This window comes from Mesoplodon bidens, assembly GCF_964165515.1.
Source record: "Mesoplodon bidens genome assembly, chromosome: 15".
In the NCBI taxonomy this organism is placed as follows: Eukaryota; Metazoa; Chordata; class Mammalia; order Artiodactyla; family Ziphiidae; genus Mesoplodon; species Mesoplodon bidens.
Genome location: NC_138171.1, coordinates 36,748,888 through 36,767,701, shown reverse-complemented (window position 1 = coordinate 36,767,701; position 18,814 = coordinate 36,748,888). Strand labels below are relative to the sequence as shown.

Below are 18,814 nucleotides of genomic sequence, written 5' to 3'. Positions count from 1 at the left end.
CTGCTCGTTTCCAGTTTTGCTGTCACGTGTGGACTGCTCTGAACATTTCTGTACACGTTTCCTGTTGCACATATGCAAGAGGTTTTCTTGGGTATGAGCTGAGGGGTGGTATTTTGCTGGGTCATAGGGTGAATAAATGTCCAACTTTCGCAGTTATTACTAGACTTTTTCTGAAGTGGTTGTAGGAGTTTTCACTCCACCAGCAGCAGAATGTAGGTCTTCCCCTTGCTCCACGCTCTTGCCAACACTTGGTGTAGGCTGACTTTTTTTTATTTCTGCCAGTGGAATGGGTATAAAATGGGATCTTTGGGATCTGATTTCTGTGTCCCTGAGCCCTGATGTCGAACATCTCTTCATAAGTTTATTGGCATGTGTGTTTCCTGTCAATTATATGTTCACTCTTCTGCAATTTTTCTGTGGGGTTCCAGGCGCTTTAAAAAGAAAATTGACTTGTAAGAGTTCTTTATATATCCTTGATATTAATCCTTCGTGCTTATTGTGAATATCTTTTTCCAGCTTTTAACTTTCTGCTTTCTTTGAGGCATGTTTTGTTGAACAACCATTCTTAATTTTAACACAGTGAAATGTATCTCTTCATGTATAGTCAGCGTTCTGTGCCTCGTTTGAAAAATCTTTTCCTGACCATAATCCTTGCCTTTTAGGAGTCCATGCCCTAGTGGAGGGGACAAGTAGATAATTGCACTCAGATGTCACATGGACATTGGTGGTTAGAAGAGGCCACTTCTCTGTGCAGGGCAGGAGTGGATGTAGGAAAGATTTCACTGGGCAGAGAGTCTCAGGCTGGGAATTAAGAATTGAGTAAGTGGACAGGTGGGATGGGTACTCTTGGTGGGGGGTGAGGGGCATGAAACAGCCTGGCTGGTTCTGGGCTCTCACTGGAGTTGCTGATGGCTGGAGCAGAGGGCTTAAAGGACTCAGGCAGGACATCGGAAGAAAGATCTGGATGCTCCGCGTGCATGGGATTATTGAAGCCATGGGAGCAGATGAGGGGGTCACGGGAGGGTGGAGAGAAGAGAGGTAGGCCAGGGCCCAGTTGCCTGATGCAAGGAAAGGTGTGGCTCTGGGAAGCAGGTTGGGCTTCCCTGGGGGTGGCCCTCACCACATGCTGCCTGCCATGCTGTTGGATGCTGTATTTCACCCTCAGGTGTTGGGCAAAGACTGACATGTCTACAGAGGGCAAGCATGTCATAGGGGAGGCTGGCCAGAGGCATAAGCCACTCTCCCACTTTTCAATAGAGAAACGGGTTCAAAGAAGTATTTCTCAACTATAGGTCAGTGGGACCACAGTGAGGTCAGCAAACCGTGGCTCATGGGCCAAATCCAGCCCACAGCCTCTTTTTTTTTTTTTGCGGTACGCAGGCCTCTGTTGTGGCCTCTCCTGTTGCGGAGCACGGCCCCAGATGCACAGGCTCAGCAGCCATGGCTCACGGGCCCAGCCGCTCCGCGGCATGTGGGATCTTCCCAGACCGGGGTACGAACCTGCGTCCCCTGCATCGGCAGGTGGACTCTCAACCACTGTGCCACCAGGGAAGCCCCACAGCCTCTTTCTGTTAATAAAGTTTTATTGGGACACAACCACGCCGGTTAGTTTATGTGTGGCCTTTGGCTGTTTTCACACTACAGTGGTGGAGTTGTGTAGTTGCAACAGACACCCAGTGTCCTACAAAGCCTAAAATATGTACCTTCCTGCCCTTTATAGGAAAAATTTGCCGGCTCTGCCCTGGGGAGTTGTGGTAACTGTGGTAACCTTGAGAATAGTACCAGCCACCACAATGGTGCAGCTCATCGTTGCTGGCTGCATAATGAATCTGGGTCAGGCCTGCAAATGTTGCCAGGTTTTCTGGTTTTCAAGAGAAGCTGGAAATCTGGATTTTTTTTTTCTTAATGGTGGATATTCCAGTTTTTAAACATTGGCTCAATTTGTAAAAACTAAAAACTGTGTAGTAGGTCAAGCAGACATATCTGGCAGGCTGATTTGTCCACATCAGTTTATCCCTCTGCAAACTGATTTGGGTTTGCTTATACCTGTGGCTTCTCAGGCAAGCTGTTTATCTTTTGCCTCACTTTTCTCCTCTATAAAATGGAGATGATACCCTTTGCTCAGGAATGTGAGGATTAAATGAGAACACTTACAAGATACTTAGCACGGTGCCTGGTACATAGTAAGCTCTTGGTTGGTGGCCACTGCTGTGATTATGGCCACTGTGCCTGCCACTGCTTCCGCTGCTCCCCCATTCTGGCCCCAGGGTAGGCTCTGACGACCCGTGGGGTGGTCAGGTTGCTCCTGGCAAAGAAGGAGCAGCAGGTTCTTGGTGCTGGTGGAGGAGGTTGCCCACTGGGGAACTGTTGGTCGCTGGGGCCTGCACCCTGGCCACTGTGTGGCTTTCTGAACCCCATTTGGAACGTTCTGCTCTGACCTGCCCCTGGAGGGCCCTAGTCAGGCACCAGCCAGGAGAGGAGTTGTCATTTCCCCTCTAGCAGCCCCACGTGCAAGGGACAAATCATGTGTAGTTCCTTCCATCTCTCAGAAGCCTAGTCAGGTCTTGGTGGCACCGGCTTAAGCCATCTCGTTTCTAGACAAAAGCCCTACCTTGCAGCGCTCCCCTGTTGTAAAAGTTTGGGCACCTGGATGGTGTGTTTTTTGCACTTTCTTGGAACTCAGGGGTGGGGCATGTGTCTCTTGGCAAGGAGGTGCCGTGGTACTTTGACAGGCCTGTTAGTGAAACTCCAATGGGACAGGAGCAGCTGTCTGAAGTAATGATGGTAAGTAACAGTGGTGGGGTTTGTTTCATATTTACGATCTTTTGAAAGTGGTGGGCATTGTAGCGATTTCTTTCTGAAAACAAAAGTAATAGTCTCCCACTTTAGAAAATGTGAAAAGTTCAGATATATAAGGAAGTTGAACAAAAGGTCTCTAATAGTTTCTGCACTCAAAGGCAGTCGTTAGCATTTTGGTACGTTTCTACTGAGTTTTCTCTCTGCTTCTCTTTTACCGAGTTAAAATAGTGCTGTGGGGAATATCTTTATGTTGAAGTTTTTCTCTCATCTCCTTTGATAGATTTTTTTTTTTTTTTTGCTGTACCCGCGCTTCTCACTGTTGGCCTCTCCCGTTGCGGAGCACAGGCTCCAGACGCGCAGGCTCAGCGGCCATGGCTCACGGGCCCAGCCGCTCCGCGGCACGTGGGATCTTCCCAGACCGGGGCACGAACCTGTGTCCCCTGCATCGGCAGGCGGACTCTCGACCACTGCGCCACCAGGGAAGCCCTTGATAGATTTTTTTAATGACTGTGTCAAAGCAGGTGAACATTTTTAAACCTCTTGATACATATTACCAAACTGTTTTCTGGAAAGGGTTTATCCATCCCAGAAGTATGACATCTCAGTGTACTCTCGCCAGCACTGAGTACTGAAATTATTTTTACTGCTTTGACAGGCAAAAAAAATAATAGGCCATTGTTTTAAATTTGTATTAAAAACAACATGTCTAGCAAAGTAGAACATTTCTTTGGTGTGTTTGTGTGCAGTATTCGACTTTCCCATCTCCGTGGGAAGGCTTTCTGACAGTGCCCGGGTGGCCGACTGCCCCATAACAAGTCTTTGAAGGTCATGCTCTGCTTACAGGTCATGCGCACCGTGTCAGCTGGTGGGGTGTGGAGTTGCAGGCCCATGCTTCTTGGAAAGCACCCTAAAGAGACGCAGCATGGAAATAGGGTTTGAAGTCCAGGCGGTCTCACTGGTCTTCAATCCGTGCCCCTCACAACGCCTCTGTCCCCCACAACAGCTTCCTGGACCTCTCAGGAAGTAGGAATGGAGGGCAGCCCTTGTGTCATTAAGAGCACCCCACTCTTCTGCGTTTTACATATCGATGGGCAGCGTACGGTCACATTTGGAAAAGGGTTCTGCTGCTTATAAGAGGCTGGAAAACCCATCCAACCGCCTGAGCAGTGGAGCCCAGGAAAGGGGAGGTGACTGTCCCAAGGTCACCGAGCATGGAGCCAAGGGTGAACTGCCCAGCTCAGGCTTGGGCCAGGCCACTCTGTATTTCGGTGGGCTTTGCGGGGAGGAAACGGGTCCCCGCATGTTGGCAAATTGACAGTCACCCAGTCTGGGCACCAGTTTAAAAACCACGCTCGGGGCCTTCTTCCTGGAGGCCGCAACTGTAAGGGGATCCATTTGTGTGGTTTCCCCTACCCGGAGGCTCATAATCAGGCAGGATGAGTTTCACTCGGATTCCTGCGTCAGCTCAGGTCTTGTTCTAAAGCTTTTGTAAATCCCCTAGGAATAGAAAGACTCTTGGACACATGCAACTTTTCTCCTTTGTGTGAAACCCCTCTTTGGTAGGACAGCAGCGTCCCTCTGTGCCTCGGAGCCGTGGGGCTGTGCACAGGCGTTTGTGGCTAAATCTGACAAGAGAATGCAAGAGAAGGCAGGATGGTTTTTCTCGTGGTCAAAGTTGTTGATCATTTTTTTTTCAAATTTATTTATTTTGGCTGTGTTGGGTCTTCATTGCTGATTGCTGCGCGCAGGCCTTTGCTAGTTGTGGTGAGCGGGGGCTACTCTTCGTTGTGGTGCGCGGGCTTCTCATTGCGGTGGCTTCTCTTGTTGCGGAGCACAGGCTCTAGGCGCGCGGGCTTCGGTAGTAGTGGCACGTGGGCTCAGTAGTTGTGGCTCGCGGGCTCTAGAGCGCAGGCTCAGTAGTCGTGGCGCACAGGCTCAGTTGCTCTGCGGCATGTGGGATCTTCCCGGGCCAGGGCTCGAACCCGTGTCCCCCGCATTGGCAGGCGGATTCTTAACCACTGCGCCACCAGGGAAGCCCTTGATACATATTTTAAAGATAACTTCGGTCCGATCATAATAAGTAATATGATCATTGTAGAACATTTGCCAGTACAGAAAGAGGTAAAGAATAAATATCCCATAACTCCATCACTCCTAGTTAAACGTCAGAGTTGTTCCTTCCCACCTTTTAAAAATTAGCTTATATTAGAACCTGGTGTCACAGACTGGCCGTCTGACCTTGAGTAAATTCTTAATTGCTTTTGGCCTCGGTTCTCACATCTGTAAAATGGGGATAATCTTTACCTTCAAGGGCAGTTGAGGGTTGAGAGAGCTGGATGGCAAGAGCACCGGACAGAGTGCGTGCCACATAGTAGGTGCTCAGTAAATGGCACACCTGCCCGCTTGAGAGCATATAGTGTATATGGTTACATATCCGGTATTTTTAACTTGTCAACAGCATTATCCTAGGTATGAAAGCCTTTTATTTTATTTTATTTTTTTGCAGTACATGGGCCTCTCACTGTTGTGGCCTCTCCTGTTGTGGAGCACAGGCTCTGGACGCGCAGGCTCAGCGGCCCTGGCTCACGGACCCAGCCGCTCCGCAGCATATGGGATCTTCCCGGACCGGGGCACGAACCCGTGTCCCCCTGCATCGGCAGGCAGACTCTCAACCACTGCACCACCAGGGAAGCCCCTGAAAGCCTTTTAAAAACATTTTTCAAGACTCGTATTCCATCATTGGGGTGTACCATAATTTATTTAAGAATTCCCTTATTCCATTATCATAAAGTGTTTAGGTTGCCCCCAGACTAAGGCTGTTTTCCCATGGACAATTAGAATAATAACAATTTTCATAATTAAGAACACCCTAAATAGCCCCATCATTATGAGCCGAAACAAATTAGGTTTTTGAACTGCAGCTTGGGGATGGCTGAGGCTGTGACAGAGAATGGGTGCATTGACACGGCCACTGCGTGTGCATGATTGCTGCGTTTGAGGGGAACATCAGTGGGCGTTCTGGGCATCACGCCAAATGTGCCTCAGGCCCCTGGAGCAGAAGGTGCTCCTCTCTTTCGGCATGTGTGTTTTCGACCCTCTGGGATATTGGCCATTTGAAGAGCTGCAGCCCCAGCTTTGGGTCAGCTCCAGCTCTGCGCTCAGGGAGTTCCTGTTCTGGGGGGTGGTGAGAGGGGGACAGATACTGAAACCAATAAATGCAGTGTGTTTGGATAAATGGAGAATGCAGTGAGGACGCACAGGAGGATGGGGTCAGCACTTTCTGTTAAAGGTGTGGCTTAGAGCGGGGTGCTGTGGCTGAGTCTGGAAAGATGGGCATGTTTGCTGGGGGCTTAGGCGCAGAGAGGATGGAAGTCTGGACATGGGCACCAGCAGGATCAATGTCTGGGAGGTGGGAAATGGCTCCGAATGTTCTGGCACTTGCTAGAATTTGATGCAGGTGGACGAAAGGTGGAGGCCTTGGTATTAGTGGGGACAGTGGCCGGTCATGGAGGGGCCGTGTGCTGTGTCTTTCTCATCTTTGGGTCTCTAGTACCCTGACAGGGCCTGGACCGTCGTGTGCCTGCGGTCTGTAGGCCCAACACGTTCATGAAGAGCTTAGCTGAAGTTCTCGAGTGTAGTTCTCAGGCTGTTTGGCAGAGTTCTCCGTGTTGGTTCATCTGGGGGTGTGTGGACATGGTGGAACATACCACGTGTGCTGGTACATGGGAGGCCCCTGCTGCCCGAGAGATGAGGGACGCCTGCCAGGAGGTGCCGGGGGAAAGTCTGGGCTCAGGAGTAATTGGCCCTGAAACCAGTCCTGTGATTTGTACCTGGATGTGGGTCCAGAGACCTCTAGTTGCAGGCGCTGAGCTAATAAGCTCGCCAGCCATCTCGAGGGCATCCCGGGTCTAATCCTCCAGGGCGGGATGTGTGCTTCTGTTGGAGCGGTTGGCAGCTCAGGGGCGGCCCTGGCCCCCCTATGCGTGCTCAGAGTTATTGCAGGCCTGACTCATCGCCTGTGTTCTCAGGTTGGGTAGCTCAGTGCCGCCCTGGGCCGCCACTCCTCACCCAGACTTGAGGGGTGGGAGGTGCTGGGTTGGAGGGGGGCAGGGAAAGGGAGGGAGGCCAAGATTTCCTGATATCGGCTGTGTGCCTGGCGCTGTCCTGGTGCTTTATACACATCTATCCATCTGAATCCCCTAGAAAAGCACTTAGAATAGAGGTTGATATGTCCACTTCCAAGCGAAATCGGGCTTGGAGGGCTTAGGTACCTTCACCAGGTGACACAGCGAGTAGAGTGCAGTGAGTATGCGGCGTGTGGACGCCAGAGCCCGCGCCTCTTCCCTGTCACATGCTGCTCCAGCTCTGCCTTCCTTGTGGGGCAGGTGGTCTCGGCCTTCTCACTGAAACCCTGCCGGAGTGCAATCTCAGGGACACCAGCGAAAGCCCAGGCAGGGTCCCAGCCTCATTAGTGGCCATGTAAGTGAGTCACCAAAACCACCGGGGCCTCGGTTTTCTCGTCTGCAAAACAGGGACAAAATTCGATGACTGTACTTAAGGGGATTGTGTGGGAGTCGGAGCAGATGATGTGACTGGGAACCCTATTGGCACCAGGGCCCTATGTGGACGTAACAGCTGAGGGTGCTCACAGCTTGAGACGCAGGCTCCTCTCTCCCTTCCTCCCCTCCCCCCACCGCTTTCCCTTTTCTCCCTCCCCCCTCTCTAAGCAAGTGGGGTGCTGAGAGGCTAGAGAGGGCTTAAGCATCCATAGGATTTTAATGTTTATCTAGGGCAGAGCCCAAGGTAGAGCTCATGCTGAGCTTTCCTCGCTAAGAAAATGGGCATTAGAGCCAGTTGATCTGGGTTTGCACTCTGTGCTACCACTTACCAGTGTATGTGTGACCTTCAATAAGACCTTGACTTCTTTGTTTTCCTGTCCATAAAGTGGGAGAAATACCGCCTTGTCAGTCTGTTTGGCCCCGTTCCTCTCTCACCCTAGGAGCTTCCACAGACCCCCTTTCTTCTTCAAACAGCTGCAGGCACATAGAATCTTCATCTGCCTCCATTCAGTCGTGCTTCGAGCTAATCCGTGTATAACACGTGCTACATGACACGGCCTGTGCTGGGGCTGGCGAGGTGGCTGTGGACAAGGCCGACTCGCTGGGTGTCTGCCTTCTGAGGGGGCAGAAAGACAGGGACCGCCATATGTGTATGTGGGCGTTCAGAGTTCTGGTCGGGGCCGTGGAGGGAGAAGTTCATGTGACGGATGGCCTGGGAAAACCCTGAGTGATGCAGCTGGGCGGGAGTGACTGGGAGAAGCGTGTCTTGGGAGATGGGTGTAAAGTCTTTGGATCTGACCGCCGGTCAGCAAGGCCCAGGCCCAGGGAGTGGGGTGCAGAGAGGCCAGAGAGGGAGGGCTTCAGCATCCATAGCATTTTAATGTCTATCTAGGATCTGCCCTCTGTGGTTAATGGTGCAGGAAACCAGGGCAGCCTGGTGACCTGGACAGAGCTGGGACCCACCCATGCTTAGAGTCGCAGCTCTGGCTGTCCTTGAGCCCCTGGTCCTTTCTGAGACATGTTTTTTTTTCATCTGTAGCATAGCAGGTGTTAGTATGTGTCTCACAAACAAAACTGCTTTGGAAACCTGTGTGGCATCCTCACAAAGCTATAAGGGGTCATGATGGCTTCAGTCCACAAAGGATTGGGGTGACTCATGAAAATACATATAGTATAAAAGGATACACTTAGTAGTTGGGCCAGAAGGAAATTATTGGTAAAAGGACAGAAGCAGGGCTGATGATTAGCACGCAGAATTCACCCACTGTGTCTTCCTGGACATTTGCAGAGGTAAGGAGGCTGCTTGATTGACTCCGAATTCTTCCTGGCTGCCTGAGCAAAGAGACAGGATTAGGTACTTGCCTTAGGTACAATTAGGTACGATGCCCTTAAGGTATTAGGGAAAAAAGTGACTGCGGAAAAGCATGATTTCCCCCCCCTCCCCCGCACTGAGACTGACTCTGGCAGGACCACCGTGTGCGTCGGTAACTGCGTGTCTGTCTTGTTTCAGGTCTCCTGGAAGCGCTGGGCAATGAACCTGAGACTGCAGCCTAGAGTGGTCTGAAGCCGTTGGGGAGAACAGAGGGAGTCCTGGGGAAGATGGCCATGGCCCCAAGCCCTTCCCTGGCTCAGGTGTACACCAGCCCGGTGGCAGTGGCCGTGTGGGAATGGCAGGACGGGCTGGGCACCTGGCACCCCTACAGTGCCACTGTTTGCACCTACATCGAGCAGCAGTTTGTCCAGCAGAAGGGCCAGCGCTTCGGGCTGGGGAGCCTGGCCCACAGCATCCCCTTAGGCCAGGCTGACCCTTCACTGGCTCCTTATATCATCGACCTCCCCAGCTGGACGCAGTTCCGCCAGGACACTGGTAAGGCACTTCCTGCCTCGAGTATGTGTCCAAGTGCCTGTTTCGGGCTGGGTGTCGTGCTAGGTGTTGGGGGTCACAGAATTGACTCTCAGCGCTATCCTGCCCCTGAAATGCACATGGTCAGAAGGCGGGTGCTGGGAGTGATAGCAATGTGAGATGTTCCTTAGTGGTACAGGGTGCCTTGGGAACACAGTGCAGAGGCCGTTCCAGCCCCTTTCCCCCTTGTCTCGCAAACCAGCAACGCCTGCTTCCGCCCGTAGAGATTCGAGGGTCTTACTGGCAGCAGGCAGGCAAGCAAGCCGGCCGGCGTGGGGGTGGCACACCATGCTAGTTAAGAGGGCCTGGTGATGTGTTCCAGCTCCTGTGTGATAGCTGTGTCACATGGGCAAGTTACTTCACTCTCCTGTGCACTCATGTTTCTTTCGTGTGTGTGTGTGTGTGTGTCTTTTGCTCAGTATTACTGAGAATGGGGCCACCAACTTCCTCCCAGAGCTGTGCACTTTCCCTGTAAATCAGTGGTTTTCAGCTGGGGGCAACGTTTGGAGACATTTTTGATGGTCAGGACTGTGGGGTGGGGCGCTACCAGCATCTAGTGGGTAGAGGCCAGGGATGGTGCTAAACATCCTGCAATGTCCAGGACAGCCCCACAACAAAGAATTATTAGCCCAGAATGTCACTAGTGCCGAGCCTGAAGACTCTTGCTCTAATCCCTGTAGCAGCGTCCCCGAGGGTGTGAGGACTCAGGTTTCCAGGCAGTGGGTGCAGATAAAAGTCCCTGCCTTCATGATGTTTGCAGTCACTGAGAAAGGCAGCGCACAAGATAAATGATTCGTGAACTGTGTATGAGTTAGGTAGCAGTGAGTGTTTATCAGGGAATAGATGTGTAAAGCGCAGGGAGAGGTTGTTTTGAAGTTTGAGCTTGGGTGGCCTGGTCACCAGGAAGGGCTGGGGACAGATCAGGAGGGAGAGGCAGGTCATGCAGGGCTTTTCCATCCCTTGAGGGACTTCGACTTTTCTTCTGAAAGGAGGAACCCTGGGAAGATTTGGGCAGAGGAATGACGTAATCTGATTTGGGGGTTAAGAGAATCCCACTGGCTGCTGAGGTTGGGAGACCAGGTAGAAGGTAATCGCAGTGATCACCTTTTGACAAGTACTGTTGGAAGCATGGCCCAAATTGACTTTTTTCTTTCTCTCCTGAATCGTCAGGTTTGGTTTATTAATATAAGCTAACCACAGGTGTTTCCTAATAGTTGCTACCTGGGAAGTCCAAGGGAATCTAAGTACATCCACGTAAGAGAACTGTGTAACAGTTAATAAAGAGTTTTACAAAGTTTTAGAGACATAAGAAATACTTATGGCATAATACATGAAAACAGGAAAAAATTTCAGTATGATTGTCAGCTATACCTAAACATACATGCCTAGGAGACTAGATGGGAAGGAATATGTTACAATATATGTCGTGTGCTTTCCTCTTGGTGGTTGGATTATGGATGATTTAATTTTCTTCAGACATTTTGTTTTCAGTTTTTTTTTTTTTTTTCTTTTTTTCTTTTTGCGGTATGCGGGCCTCTCACTGTTGTGGCCTCTCCCGTTGCGGAGCACAGGCTCCGGATGCGCAGGCCCAGCGGCCATGGCTCACGGGCCCAGCCGCTCCGCGGCATATGGGATCCTCCCAGACCGGGGCACGAACCCGTATCCCCTGCATCGGCAGGCGGACTCTCAACCATTGCGCCACCAGGGAGGCCCTTGTTTTCAGTTTTTTAAGTCAGGCTACATAGGTTTCATCCTTAGGAATATTTTGAGCCACAGCTGGTCTTTGACCTAAGCGTCCAGCATCCCTCACTCCTGCTGAGAAGCACTGGTCCCTCTCTGCCACTTGATCCCTTTGATCCACAGTTTCTTTGCATAGAGAGAGCACTCTACCCTTCACCCCAAATTTGGAGAGAAGAGTCAATGCCAGCCTTTAGGTCAGACAGCAGCATGACCATATATACACCGTGATCATGTTGTTTTATTTTGGTTGTAGGAAACAGAATTTTTAAACTCCCTTTTTTTGGGAGGTGGTGAGTGGCTAGCAGGTGAACTTTATGTGTGCCGCGCTCCTTTTAAAACAGGCACCATGCGGGCTGTGCGGAGGCACCTGTTTCCCCAGCACTCGGCCCCGGGCCGGGGCATCGTCTGGGAGTGGCTGAGTGACGACGGCTCCTGGACGGCGTATGAAGCCAGCGTCTGCGATTACCTGGAGCAGCAGGTGGCCAGGGGCGCCCAGCTTGTGGACTTGGCTGCCCTGGGGTACAACTACACCATCAACTGCGCCACCCACACGCAGACCAACAAGACTTCCAGCTTCTGCCGGAGCGTGCGGCGCCAAGCAGGGCCCCCGTACCCAGTGACCACTGTCATCGCTCCGCCGGGCCACACGGGAGTGGCCTGCTCTTGCCATCAGTGCCTCGGCGGTGGCGCAGCCGGCCCCGTGTCAGGCCGCTACCGCCACTCCATGACCAACCTTCCCGCCTACGCAGTCCCCCAGCCACCCCACAGGACCGCCGTTGTTTTGGGGGCCCACCAGGCCTTTTCTCCATACAACAAGCCCTCACTCTCTGGGGCCAGGTCTGCACCCAGGCTGAGCACCGCCAACTTCTGGGCTGGGGCGCTGCCCTCCGTGGGGAACCAGCCCCTCTACCGCTCCAGCCTCTCCCATCTGGGACCTCAGCACCAGCCCCAAGGACTGTCCGCTGCCGGCGCAGCCAGGTATCTTGTGTTACGCGGACGGTCGTTTTGTCCACCCGCATGCCTTGTCAGCGGGCTTGGGTTTCTGCTCTTCTTTAGCTGGGAAGACTCCCCCCAAATGTCTGCAGACTTGGCACGTGCCTCCTCGGCTGTCCCTGCTACGTCATCCCCTTTGCACGTGTCACGTGGTGCCAAGGTGCCACGCTGTCCACAGCCTTGTGTCCCGGGGGGCCTACCTGACTTCTGGCACTTGAGTGCTGGTAGTTGCCACATGGGTTAAAACCAGTGATTCATTGACCCAGGAGAATCAGGCTCTCTGAGCAGTTAAAGATTTTTTTGGCTGTGCCTGTGTGCCACGTAGCTGGGGCTGGGTACCTGAGGACATTTCTCTGACTCCGTCTATGTGCCCGGCCCTGAAGTCACAGACATGGAAGGTTCAACCCTCTCCCTAAGCCCACGGTCTCATCCACAGAAGGCTGTGAGCCCAGTTTTGGTGCTTAAAAGTTGGTTGAGGAGAGAGCAAAGTGCTGAGCGTGTTGGGGGTGGCAGCAGGTGACATAGGGCAGCTGCTGTGCTGGTACAGTCCATGTCTCATAGGGCACCCTGAGAAAGATGATGAAATGGGCTCCGTCCAGACCAGGTGGCACTTTAAAGTGGGGAAACCCTTGAGTGGCCAGTGGTGGGTGCATCTGGGATGCTCAGAGACCTGTCACTGACCAGGGGCCTCGTCATCGATTATTATTGAGGGTCTGGGGTCTGGAGAATATTTTGAGAACTCAGAGTGTTAGCGGGGATGGGGGCTGATTTCTGAGAGAGGGTGACCTGGTTGGGTGGTGACTGGATGTGTAGGCCTGTGGCTGCCCTGTTTCCCAGGGAGTCAGCCTCTTGGGGCCACGTCACCCAAGCCCGCCCACCGGCCCACCTGACCACAGGGAGGGCTGAAGCGTCCCAGTGTGGCTGAGACCTCCTTGGCAGCTTCTCAGGCCTCTAGTATTTCTTCTAGTTAGGTTTCAGAGGACCCTTCCAGCTTCGATAAGACAGTGACAGCTGTCACTCACCAAGCACATGTTATAGCCGGGCCCTGTTCTGCAGGCTATGTGGGTGATTTTGTGAATCCTCCCAATGGCCATGTGGTAGGGGGTATCCCCAGCTTACAGGGGAGAACATTGAGGCTGGCGAGGTTGGCAGCACAGCCAGGAAGTGGCAGAGCTGGGATCAAACCCAGGCCCCTTGTGGGGCATGTGGAGTTTTTTTTTTTTTGAAAAAAATTTTTTCTAATAATTTTTTTTTTGTATTTTGGCCACGCCACGTGGCATGTGGGATGGTTCCCCGACCAGGGATCAAACCCGGGCCTCCACAGTGAAAGCGCTAAATCCTGACCACTAGGCCACCAGGGAACTCCCCACGTGAAGTTCTTGAAGCCATGTAAAAGGCAGAGTGAGAGGAAGGCAGAGGGCATCCTGAGGGGTGCGTGCAGAAGCCACCAGTACACAGAGGAGGGGATGGGCCCCCTGGGCCCGGGTGTCTTCCTGCGTGTCCTCCAGGAGTTGGGGCACGTGGATCTGAGATCTCTCTGGGAATTGGGAGCACAGGGAGGTATGGCCTGGGCCTTCTCTGTGGGCTTGCACAGAGACATAAGCAAGCTGGGCTCCGTGCCAGCCCAGTCCCTCCCAGTGCTCTGTGAGGCCCCTCCCAGTATGTGAGTCAGTCTGTTTTAGAGAAAAACATGTCACATTTGCCAGCCCAGAAGGGTTATCAGCAAGGCTGGAGCTGCTTTTACGACTAGGTCGGCTTTGCCTAGCCTTTTGGGGCTTATGTTCTTACAAATTAACTGCGGCAAGTTTCTAGATGGTTCTAGAGCTGGGATTCTGAGATTGAGCCAGGCGACTTCATGGGCTTTGTTGCTTTCTTCTGGTATGGGGTGCCCATCAGTCTCCTCTGATATTTCTCTGGGGTCTCCCCTCCCCAGCCTGAGGGCCCAGGAGGCTACTGAGGTGGGTCCTGCCTGTGCCATCCAGGCGAGTTACAGAATGGAAGGCTGCCGGCCAGACGGCCTTACCTTTGCTGCTGAGTCGTGCATGTTGCTGCTTACCCTGCTGCGCTGGAGCTGGGCCGGCAGGTGAAACAGCCTCAGGGGCCTGCCGCCTGAAGGGGGTGTTCCCTTGACCTCCTGCAGCTCTTCAGGAGCTGGGAGGGGTGACATTCACTCGCAGGGGCCGGTGTTTTCCTGTCTAATTTGTAGTGTGGTTCTCTGCAGTTAACCCTTCTCTAATGGCTGTTGTAGAGCCAGAGGGGGTTTAATAAATCCCTGACCTCTTAACCCAGCAGGGCTGGAAGGATTTGAAAACACCTGGCACCTTAGTCTTCTAGCGGCTGTGATATAGTTCTCAAAGCCAAGTGAATGTCAGCAGCATCAGGTGAAGGTTACCGCGTGTGTGGAGGAGAAAGTGTTTACTGGTAGCTGCTGGGAAGGACATGTGAGTCAGTGAAATCAAAATTTGTGGAACCCATGTAGTTTTATTTTTTTCGTAACCCCCATAGTTTCAAATCACTTCTTGCTCAATCTGGGTAAAACCTTGGCTGACTGATTTGCCTGGTGCCCCAGGAGCCTTTCCGAGTAGGCAGTAATCCATCGAGAAGATACATGATTTGTCACTGAGCCGCTGGGTTTAAGTAAATTTCCTCGTAGCTGAAGTTTATCCCCTTAAGCACCAAAACTTCAGTGATGTTGGATGGAAAACTTTCCAAAATGTGTCACGCACCGATTGTTTAATAGAGGGTGTGCCGGCTGGTTTAGCATTCTGATGACTCGGGGTGGTGATTAGGACCAGCCCTCTATTGCAGCTTTGGTGTGGCTAGGCCTTGGGGTGCTTTGTCCCTGCACTAACCCGGCCTAGGAAAATGGCTCTCAGTTTGCTTTCGTCAGCTCTGTTCTTGCTGCTGCTGTTCCCCCAGCCTCTGAAAGCACCCCACTCCCTCCCAGTATCGGCCAGGCTCTTCAGACTTGTGGGATTGGGGTCCTGGGTTCCAATGGGTCCTTGCCCCTGATTCGCTGTAGGCCCTCGGCTCCACTCTGTTCTCTTTTCTGCGTCTCCCTTTTCCTCTCTGAAGGTTACAGAATTGGGCGGGTCAGTTTCTGAAGTTTCCTTTTGCTCTGATAGAGCTGTGGTTTTCAGGATTTGGTGAGGGCCCTGCAGCTCTCCTGGAGCCGCCTGGCTCCGCTGAGACCTGGGAATCGTGGACATTTGGATCGTGCTGCAGATTGAGCCTCGCAGACACCCTGGGGGCCTTTGGGAATTACTCGTATCTTACAGAGAGAGAAAGTAAAGCTCAGAAAGGGGACTCGACGTGCACCAAGGCACCCAGCTTTTTTTTTTTTTTTTTTTTTTTTTGTGCGGTACGCGGGCCTCTCACTGTTGTGGCCTCTCCCATTGCAGAGCACAGGCTCCGGACGCGCAGGCTCAGCGGCCATGGCTCACGGGCCCAGCCGCTCCGCAGCATGTGGGATCTTCCCGGACCGGGGCACGAACCCGTGTCCCCTGCATCGGCAGGCGGACTCTCAACCACTGCGCCACCAGGGAAGCCCAAGGCACCCAGCTTTTAAGTGCTGCGGGGGCTGGAAGGGGGTCGCCAGGCTCTACATCCTATGCTTCTTGTACTGCGCATGCTCAGAGGTTCCCCGGTGGGTGGCAGCCCGTGGGGAGCTGGAGGAAGGCTTTGTGTGCCTCACTGCCCAGCCTTCTAGCTCTGCCCCCTGTTTGGGACTGTCCAATCCTGTCTGTGGAGAAAACTAGAAATCTTCCTGTCTCGTGTTCCCAGCTCCACTTGGAAGCTCCTGGAGACGGTCCCAGACAGGCAAGGCAGGGAGAGCCTAGGAGGTAGAGCTGGCAGCCCAGCAGGCGGGAGGGGTACATGAGGCAGGTGGGAGGGAACTCTCGGAAGGGCACTTCATGGGCATATGGTGCCCCCACATCGGGGAATATTCTGCCAGTCTGAGCCCTTTAGAGGACGGTGCAGGGAGATCAGCGACCTCTGAGGTTCTGTCCACCCCTGAGAGTCCCCATCTTGGGACCCACTGGATCCTTTTACTGCTCTGTTCCTTCTGATCACAGCAGAGAAATGTAGGGGGGAGGAGTTGGGGAAAGTCGCAGGGGAAGTGACAACATCGTGAGACCCCTAAGCAGATTGAACTTAGTCATGGTTCCTGGTCCCAGTTCCAGGGTGAGCTGCTCATGGGAAGCCTTTCTGCCTGTCTGCTTTCTGCTCTAGAACCGAGGCCTTCTCCCTCAGATACGTGCCTCTCACCAGCAAGGGAGGATCCCGCTTCTTGGACCCCTGCTGGGCCAGTGATGCCCAGCCCACTGAGTAGCCCAGTGCGGTGGCAGAGCCAGGCTTCGGCTTTCCAGCTTCCTGGTTATGGGCTCAAGCTTAGCGCTCCCTGTCGGGTTGGCTTGGGAGAGGAAGGATGCCTCCAAGGGCTGTATCTTCTCAGATTCTTTACTTCTAGAACCTGAGAATTGAAGAAACAGGCTCAGGAAGGGGGTGGGGTGTGGCTTCAAATTAAACGGAGTTTAGGGGGGCCAAAACCTTAGCCCTAGTGTCCTGCATGCCTAGCCCCCCCACTCCCCCCGCATTATCAGAGCGTCCTGATACAGTTCCACTGTCCTCTTGGGGCTGAGGGTAGATAAGGGTGGCAGGAAGCATGGCCACACAGGTGGTTCTGTTTGGGGAGAATAGTCCAGAAATGAAAACCAGTACCAGCCAGTGTGAAATTTTCTGATTTGGATCAGAACCAGCAGCTCCCTATTGTGTCCACCAGTGGGACCCGTGACCCCAGGCCGGCAGTAGGGAAGGATCTGGGCAGCTTCCAGGAGCATTGGCCGTAACCAGGTGGTTGCTGGTTTGCCGACCATCGTAAGGGTGGCACAGCAGACTGGAGGTGTCCATCGTTTCCTGAGCACCTTCCCAGCTCCTGGATTCACGCTGGGCCCAGTGGAACAGAAAGGAACATGCCCAGGGCCTGTCCTTGGGGAGCTCCAGTGGAGGGACTGCGTGCAAGGGTTTCAAAACCCTTCCCGCTGCGTCACCTTGAACATGGGCAGTGCTGGATTGGAGGACGCAGTCACCGGGAGGGGGAGGAGGTAGCAGGCATGGCGGGCCATCTACGCCAGCTGTCCCCAGGGCAGGGCTCCCTGAAACCATAATGGCCTGGATTTATTACTGTTTAAAAATATAACGGCTTAAAACAAAGTGAGAGACCTGGAATTAGTCACTGTGGGAGGCAAGACCTTCATTGAAAAAAAATTCCCTATATTTTGAACTAATTTGGGATTTACAGAAAAGTCACAGAAACGGTACAGAGTTTCCCCACCGCCCTTACTTGACTTCTCGCGTTAATGTCTTTCGTAAACATGGTGCGGTTCTCAGAACCAGAGAGAGGCTCACCACTGGTGCAGGACTGTTAGCTAAAGGCTTTTCCCGCTTTCATTGGTGTTTCCTCTGCTGTTGTCATTCTGTCCCACGATCCCACTTTGCGTCCAGTTGTCATTTCTCCTCCTCCTCCTCCACCTGTTCCTCCTCCTGTGGGTAAAACAGTTCCTCAGTCTTTCTTCATCTTCCATAACCTTGACCCTTTGGAAGAGTTACTTTTGTCGAATGGCCCTTAATTTGGGTTCGTCAGACGTTTTCTCATGATTGGCCTGAGGTTATGCCGTTTTGGCAGGGACCACAAAACGGGTGTTATTTCCTTCTCGGAGCGTCTTCTCTTGGGGTTCCTGATGTTGGTTGGTCCTGTTACTGGTGGTATTGGTCTGGACCACTCAGAGTGGTTTCTGCTGGACTTCCGCTCTGCGGGGAACCACAGAGGCCTCCTGATGAAGCTGGTGAGTTCATAATTCTTTTAGGTTTGTCTTCAGAGTCTCTGATTGTCCAGGAGAACGTTTTTTGACAGCCAAAGCTTCATTCTCGATACCTTGTAAAAAGATGAGGCTCATCCCCAGAAGTGTTCTTCAGTGTCACTGCCCCGTCCCTGCCTACTGTTCCTTCCCCTCCCCAAGGCCCAACTTGGAGTTTGACTTTTGTCGCTTGATTTTCACAGGGGAAGTGATGGCGGGCCGGCCTTTGACTTAATATCAAGTATTCAGATTCTCTTTCTTGGTTAGTTTGGGTGTGAGAGGAGTGAACATCAGATCTCTTTGCTCCTCCTTCCAGATACTCTTCATCGGGATCTTTTCTTTAAAAAAAGAAAAAACCAGAAGCCCTCACTGCACAGAGGCAGCTGCGGGAAGTGAAACCACAAAGGGGCCTCAGCAGCACCCGTGTCTTCCTCACTCGGTGTTTCTCCGGCTCCTGTTTCTGCTAAGTCGGCTCCGCACATTAAGCTCTGCCCTCTCTTCTCCCCAAGTGCCTCCCTGCCCAGCGGTCCAGTGAGCAGCCCCAGGAGCGTCCCCGCCACGGTGCCTGTGCAGATGCCGAAGCCCAGCAGGGTCCAGCAAGCTCTCGCAGGTAGGCAGGCTGCTCCCTGGTCCAGGTTCCAGAACAGACTGTGTCTGGCAGGGCCAGGACTTGGGGGCAGGGGAGAATGCGTGGGGTAGGGGGAGGAGATTGTGGGGCAGGGGTCTTGTTACCCTGTGTGTTCTCATGGAAACCCAGAGAGGCTCCTTGGCGGGGCGGGGCCTTTTTTCAGTGATGGTGTATCCCCCAGCGGGTGAGCCTGGGTGCCTGTTCGTTTGTCTTGGTGTTGGGGTGGGCGGTGGGGGGGGGTCATGCCTGATGACGGTGGGTGCCCTGGTGTGGCCTTTCCCCACCTTTTACATTTTCACATCACCTTGAATTATGGTTCAGGAGTCACTTTTCT

At 52.9% G+C, this 18,814-nt stretch overlaps 1 protein-coding gene across 5 annotated transcripts in view; it reads left to right on the top strand.

The window, feature by feature from the left end:
• The window catches only part of DTX2 (deltex E3 ubiquitin ligase 2), a 34,376-nt gene that overhangs the window by 3,800 nt on the left and 11,762 nt on the right, over window positions 1–18,814 (top strand). For all 5 annotated transcript variants that reach the window (XM_081257575.1, XM_081257571.1, XM_081257574.1 and 2 more), the window contains 3 exons: window positions 8,869–9,225; window positions 11,343–11,979; window positions 18,362–18,462. In XM_081257575.1, coding sequence (XP_081113701.1) covers window positions 8,958–9,225; window positions 11,343–11,979; window positions 18,362–18,462 — 1,006 coding nt within the window. In that variant the 5' untranslated portion in view covers window positions 8,869–8,957. The remainder of the gene's footprint in view (window positions 1–8,868; window positions 9,226–11,342; window positions 11,980–18,361; window positions 18,463–18,814) is intronic.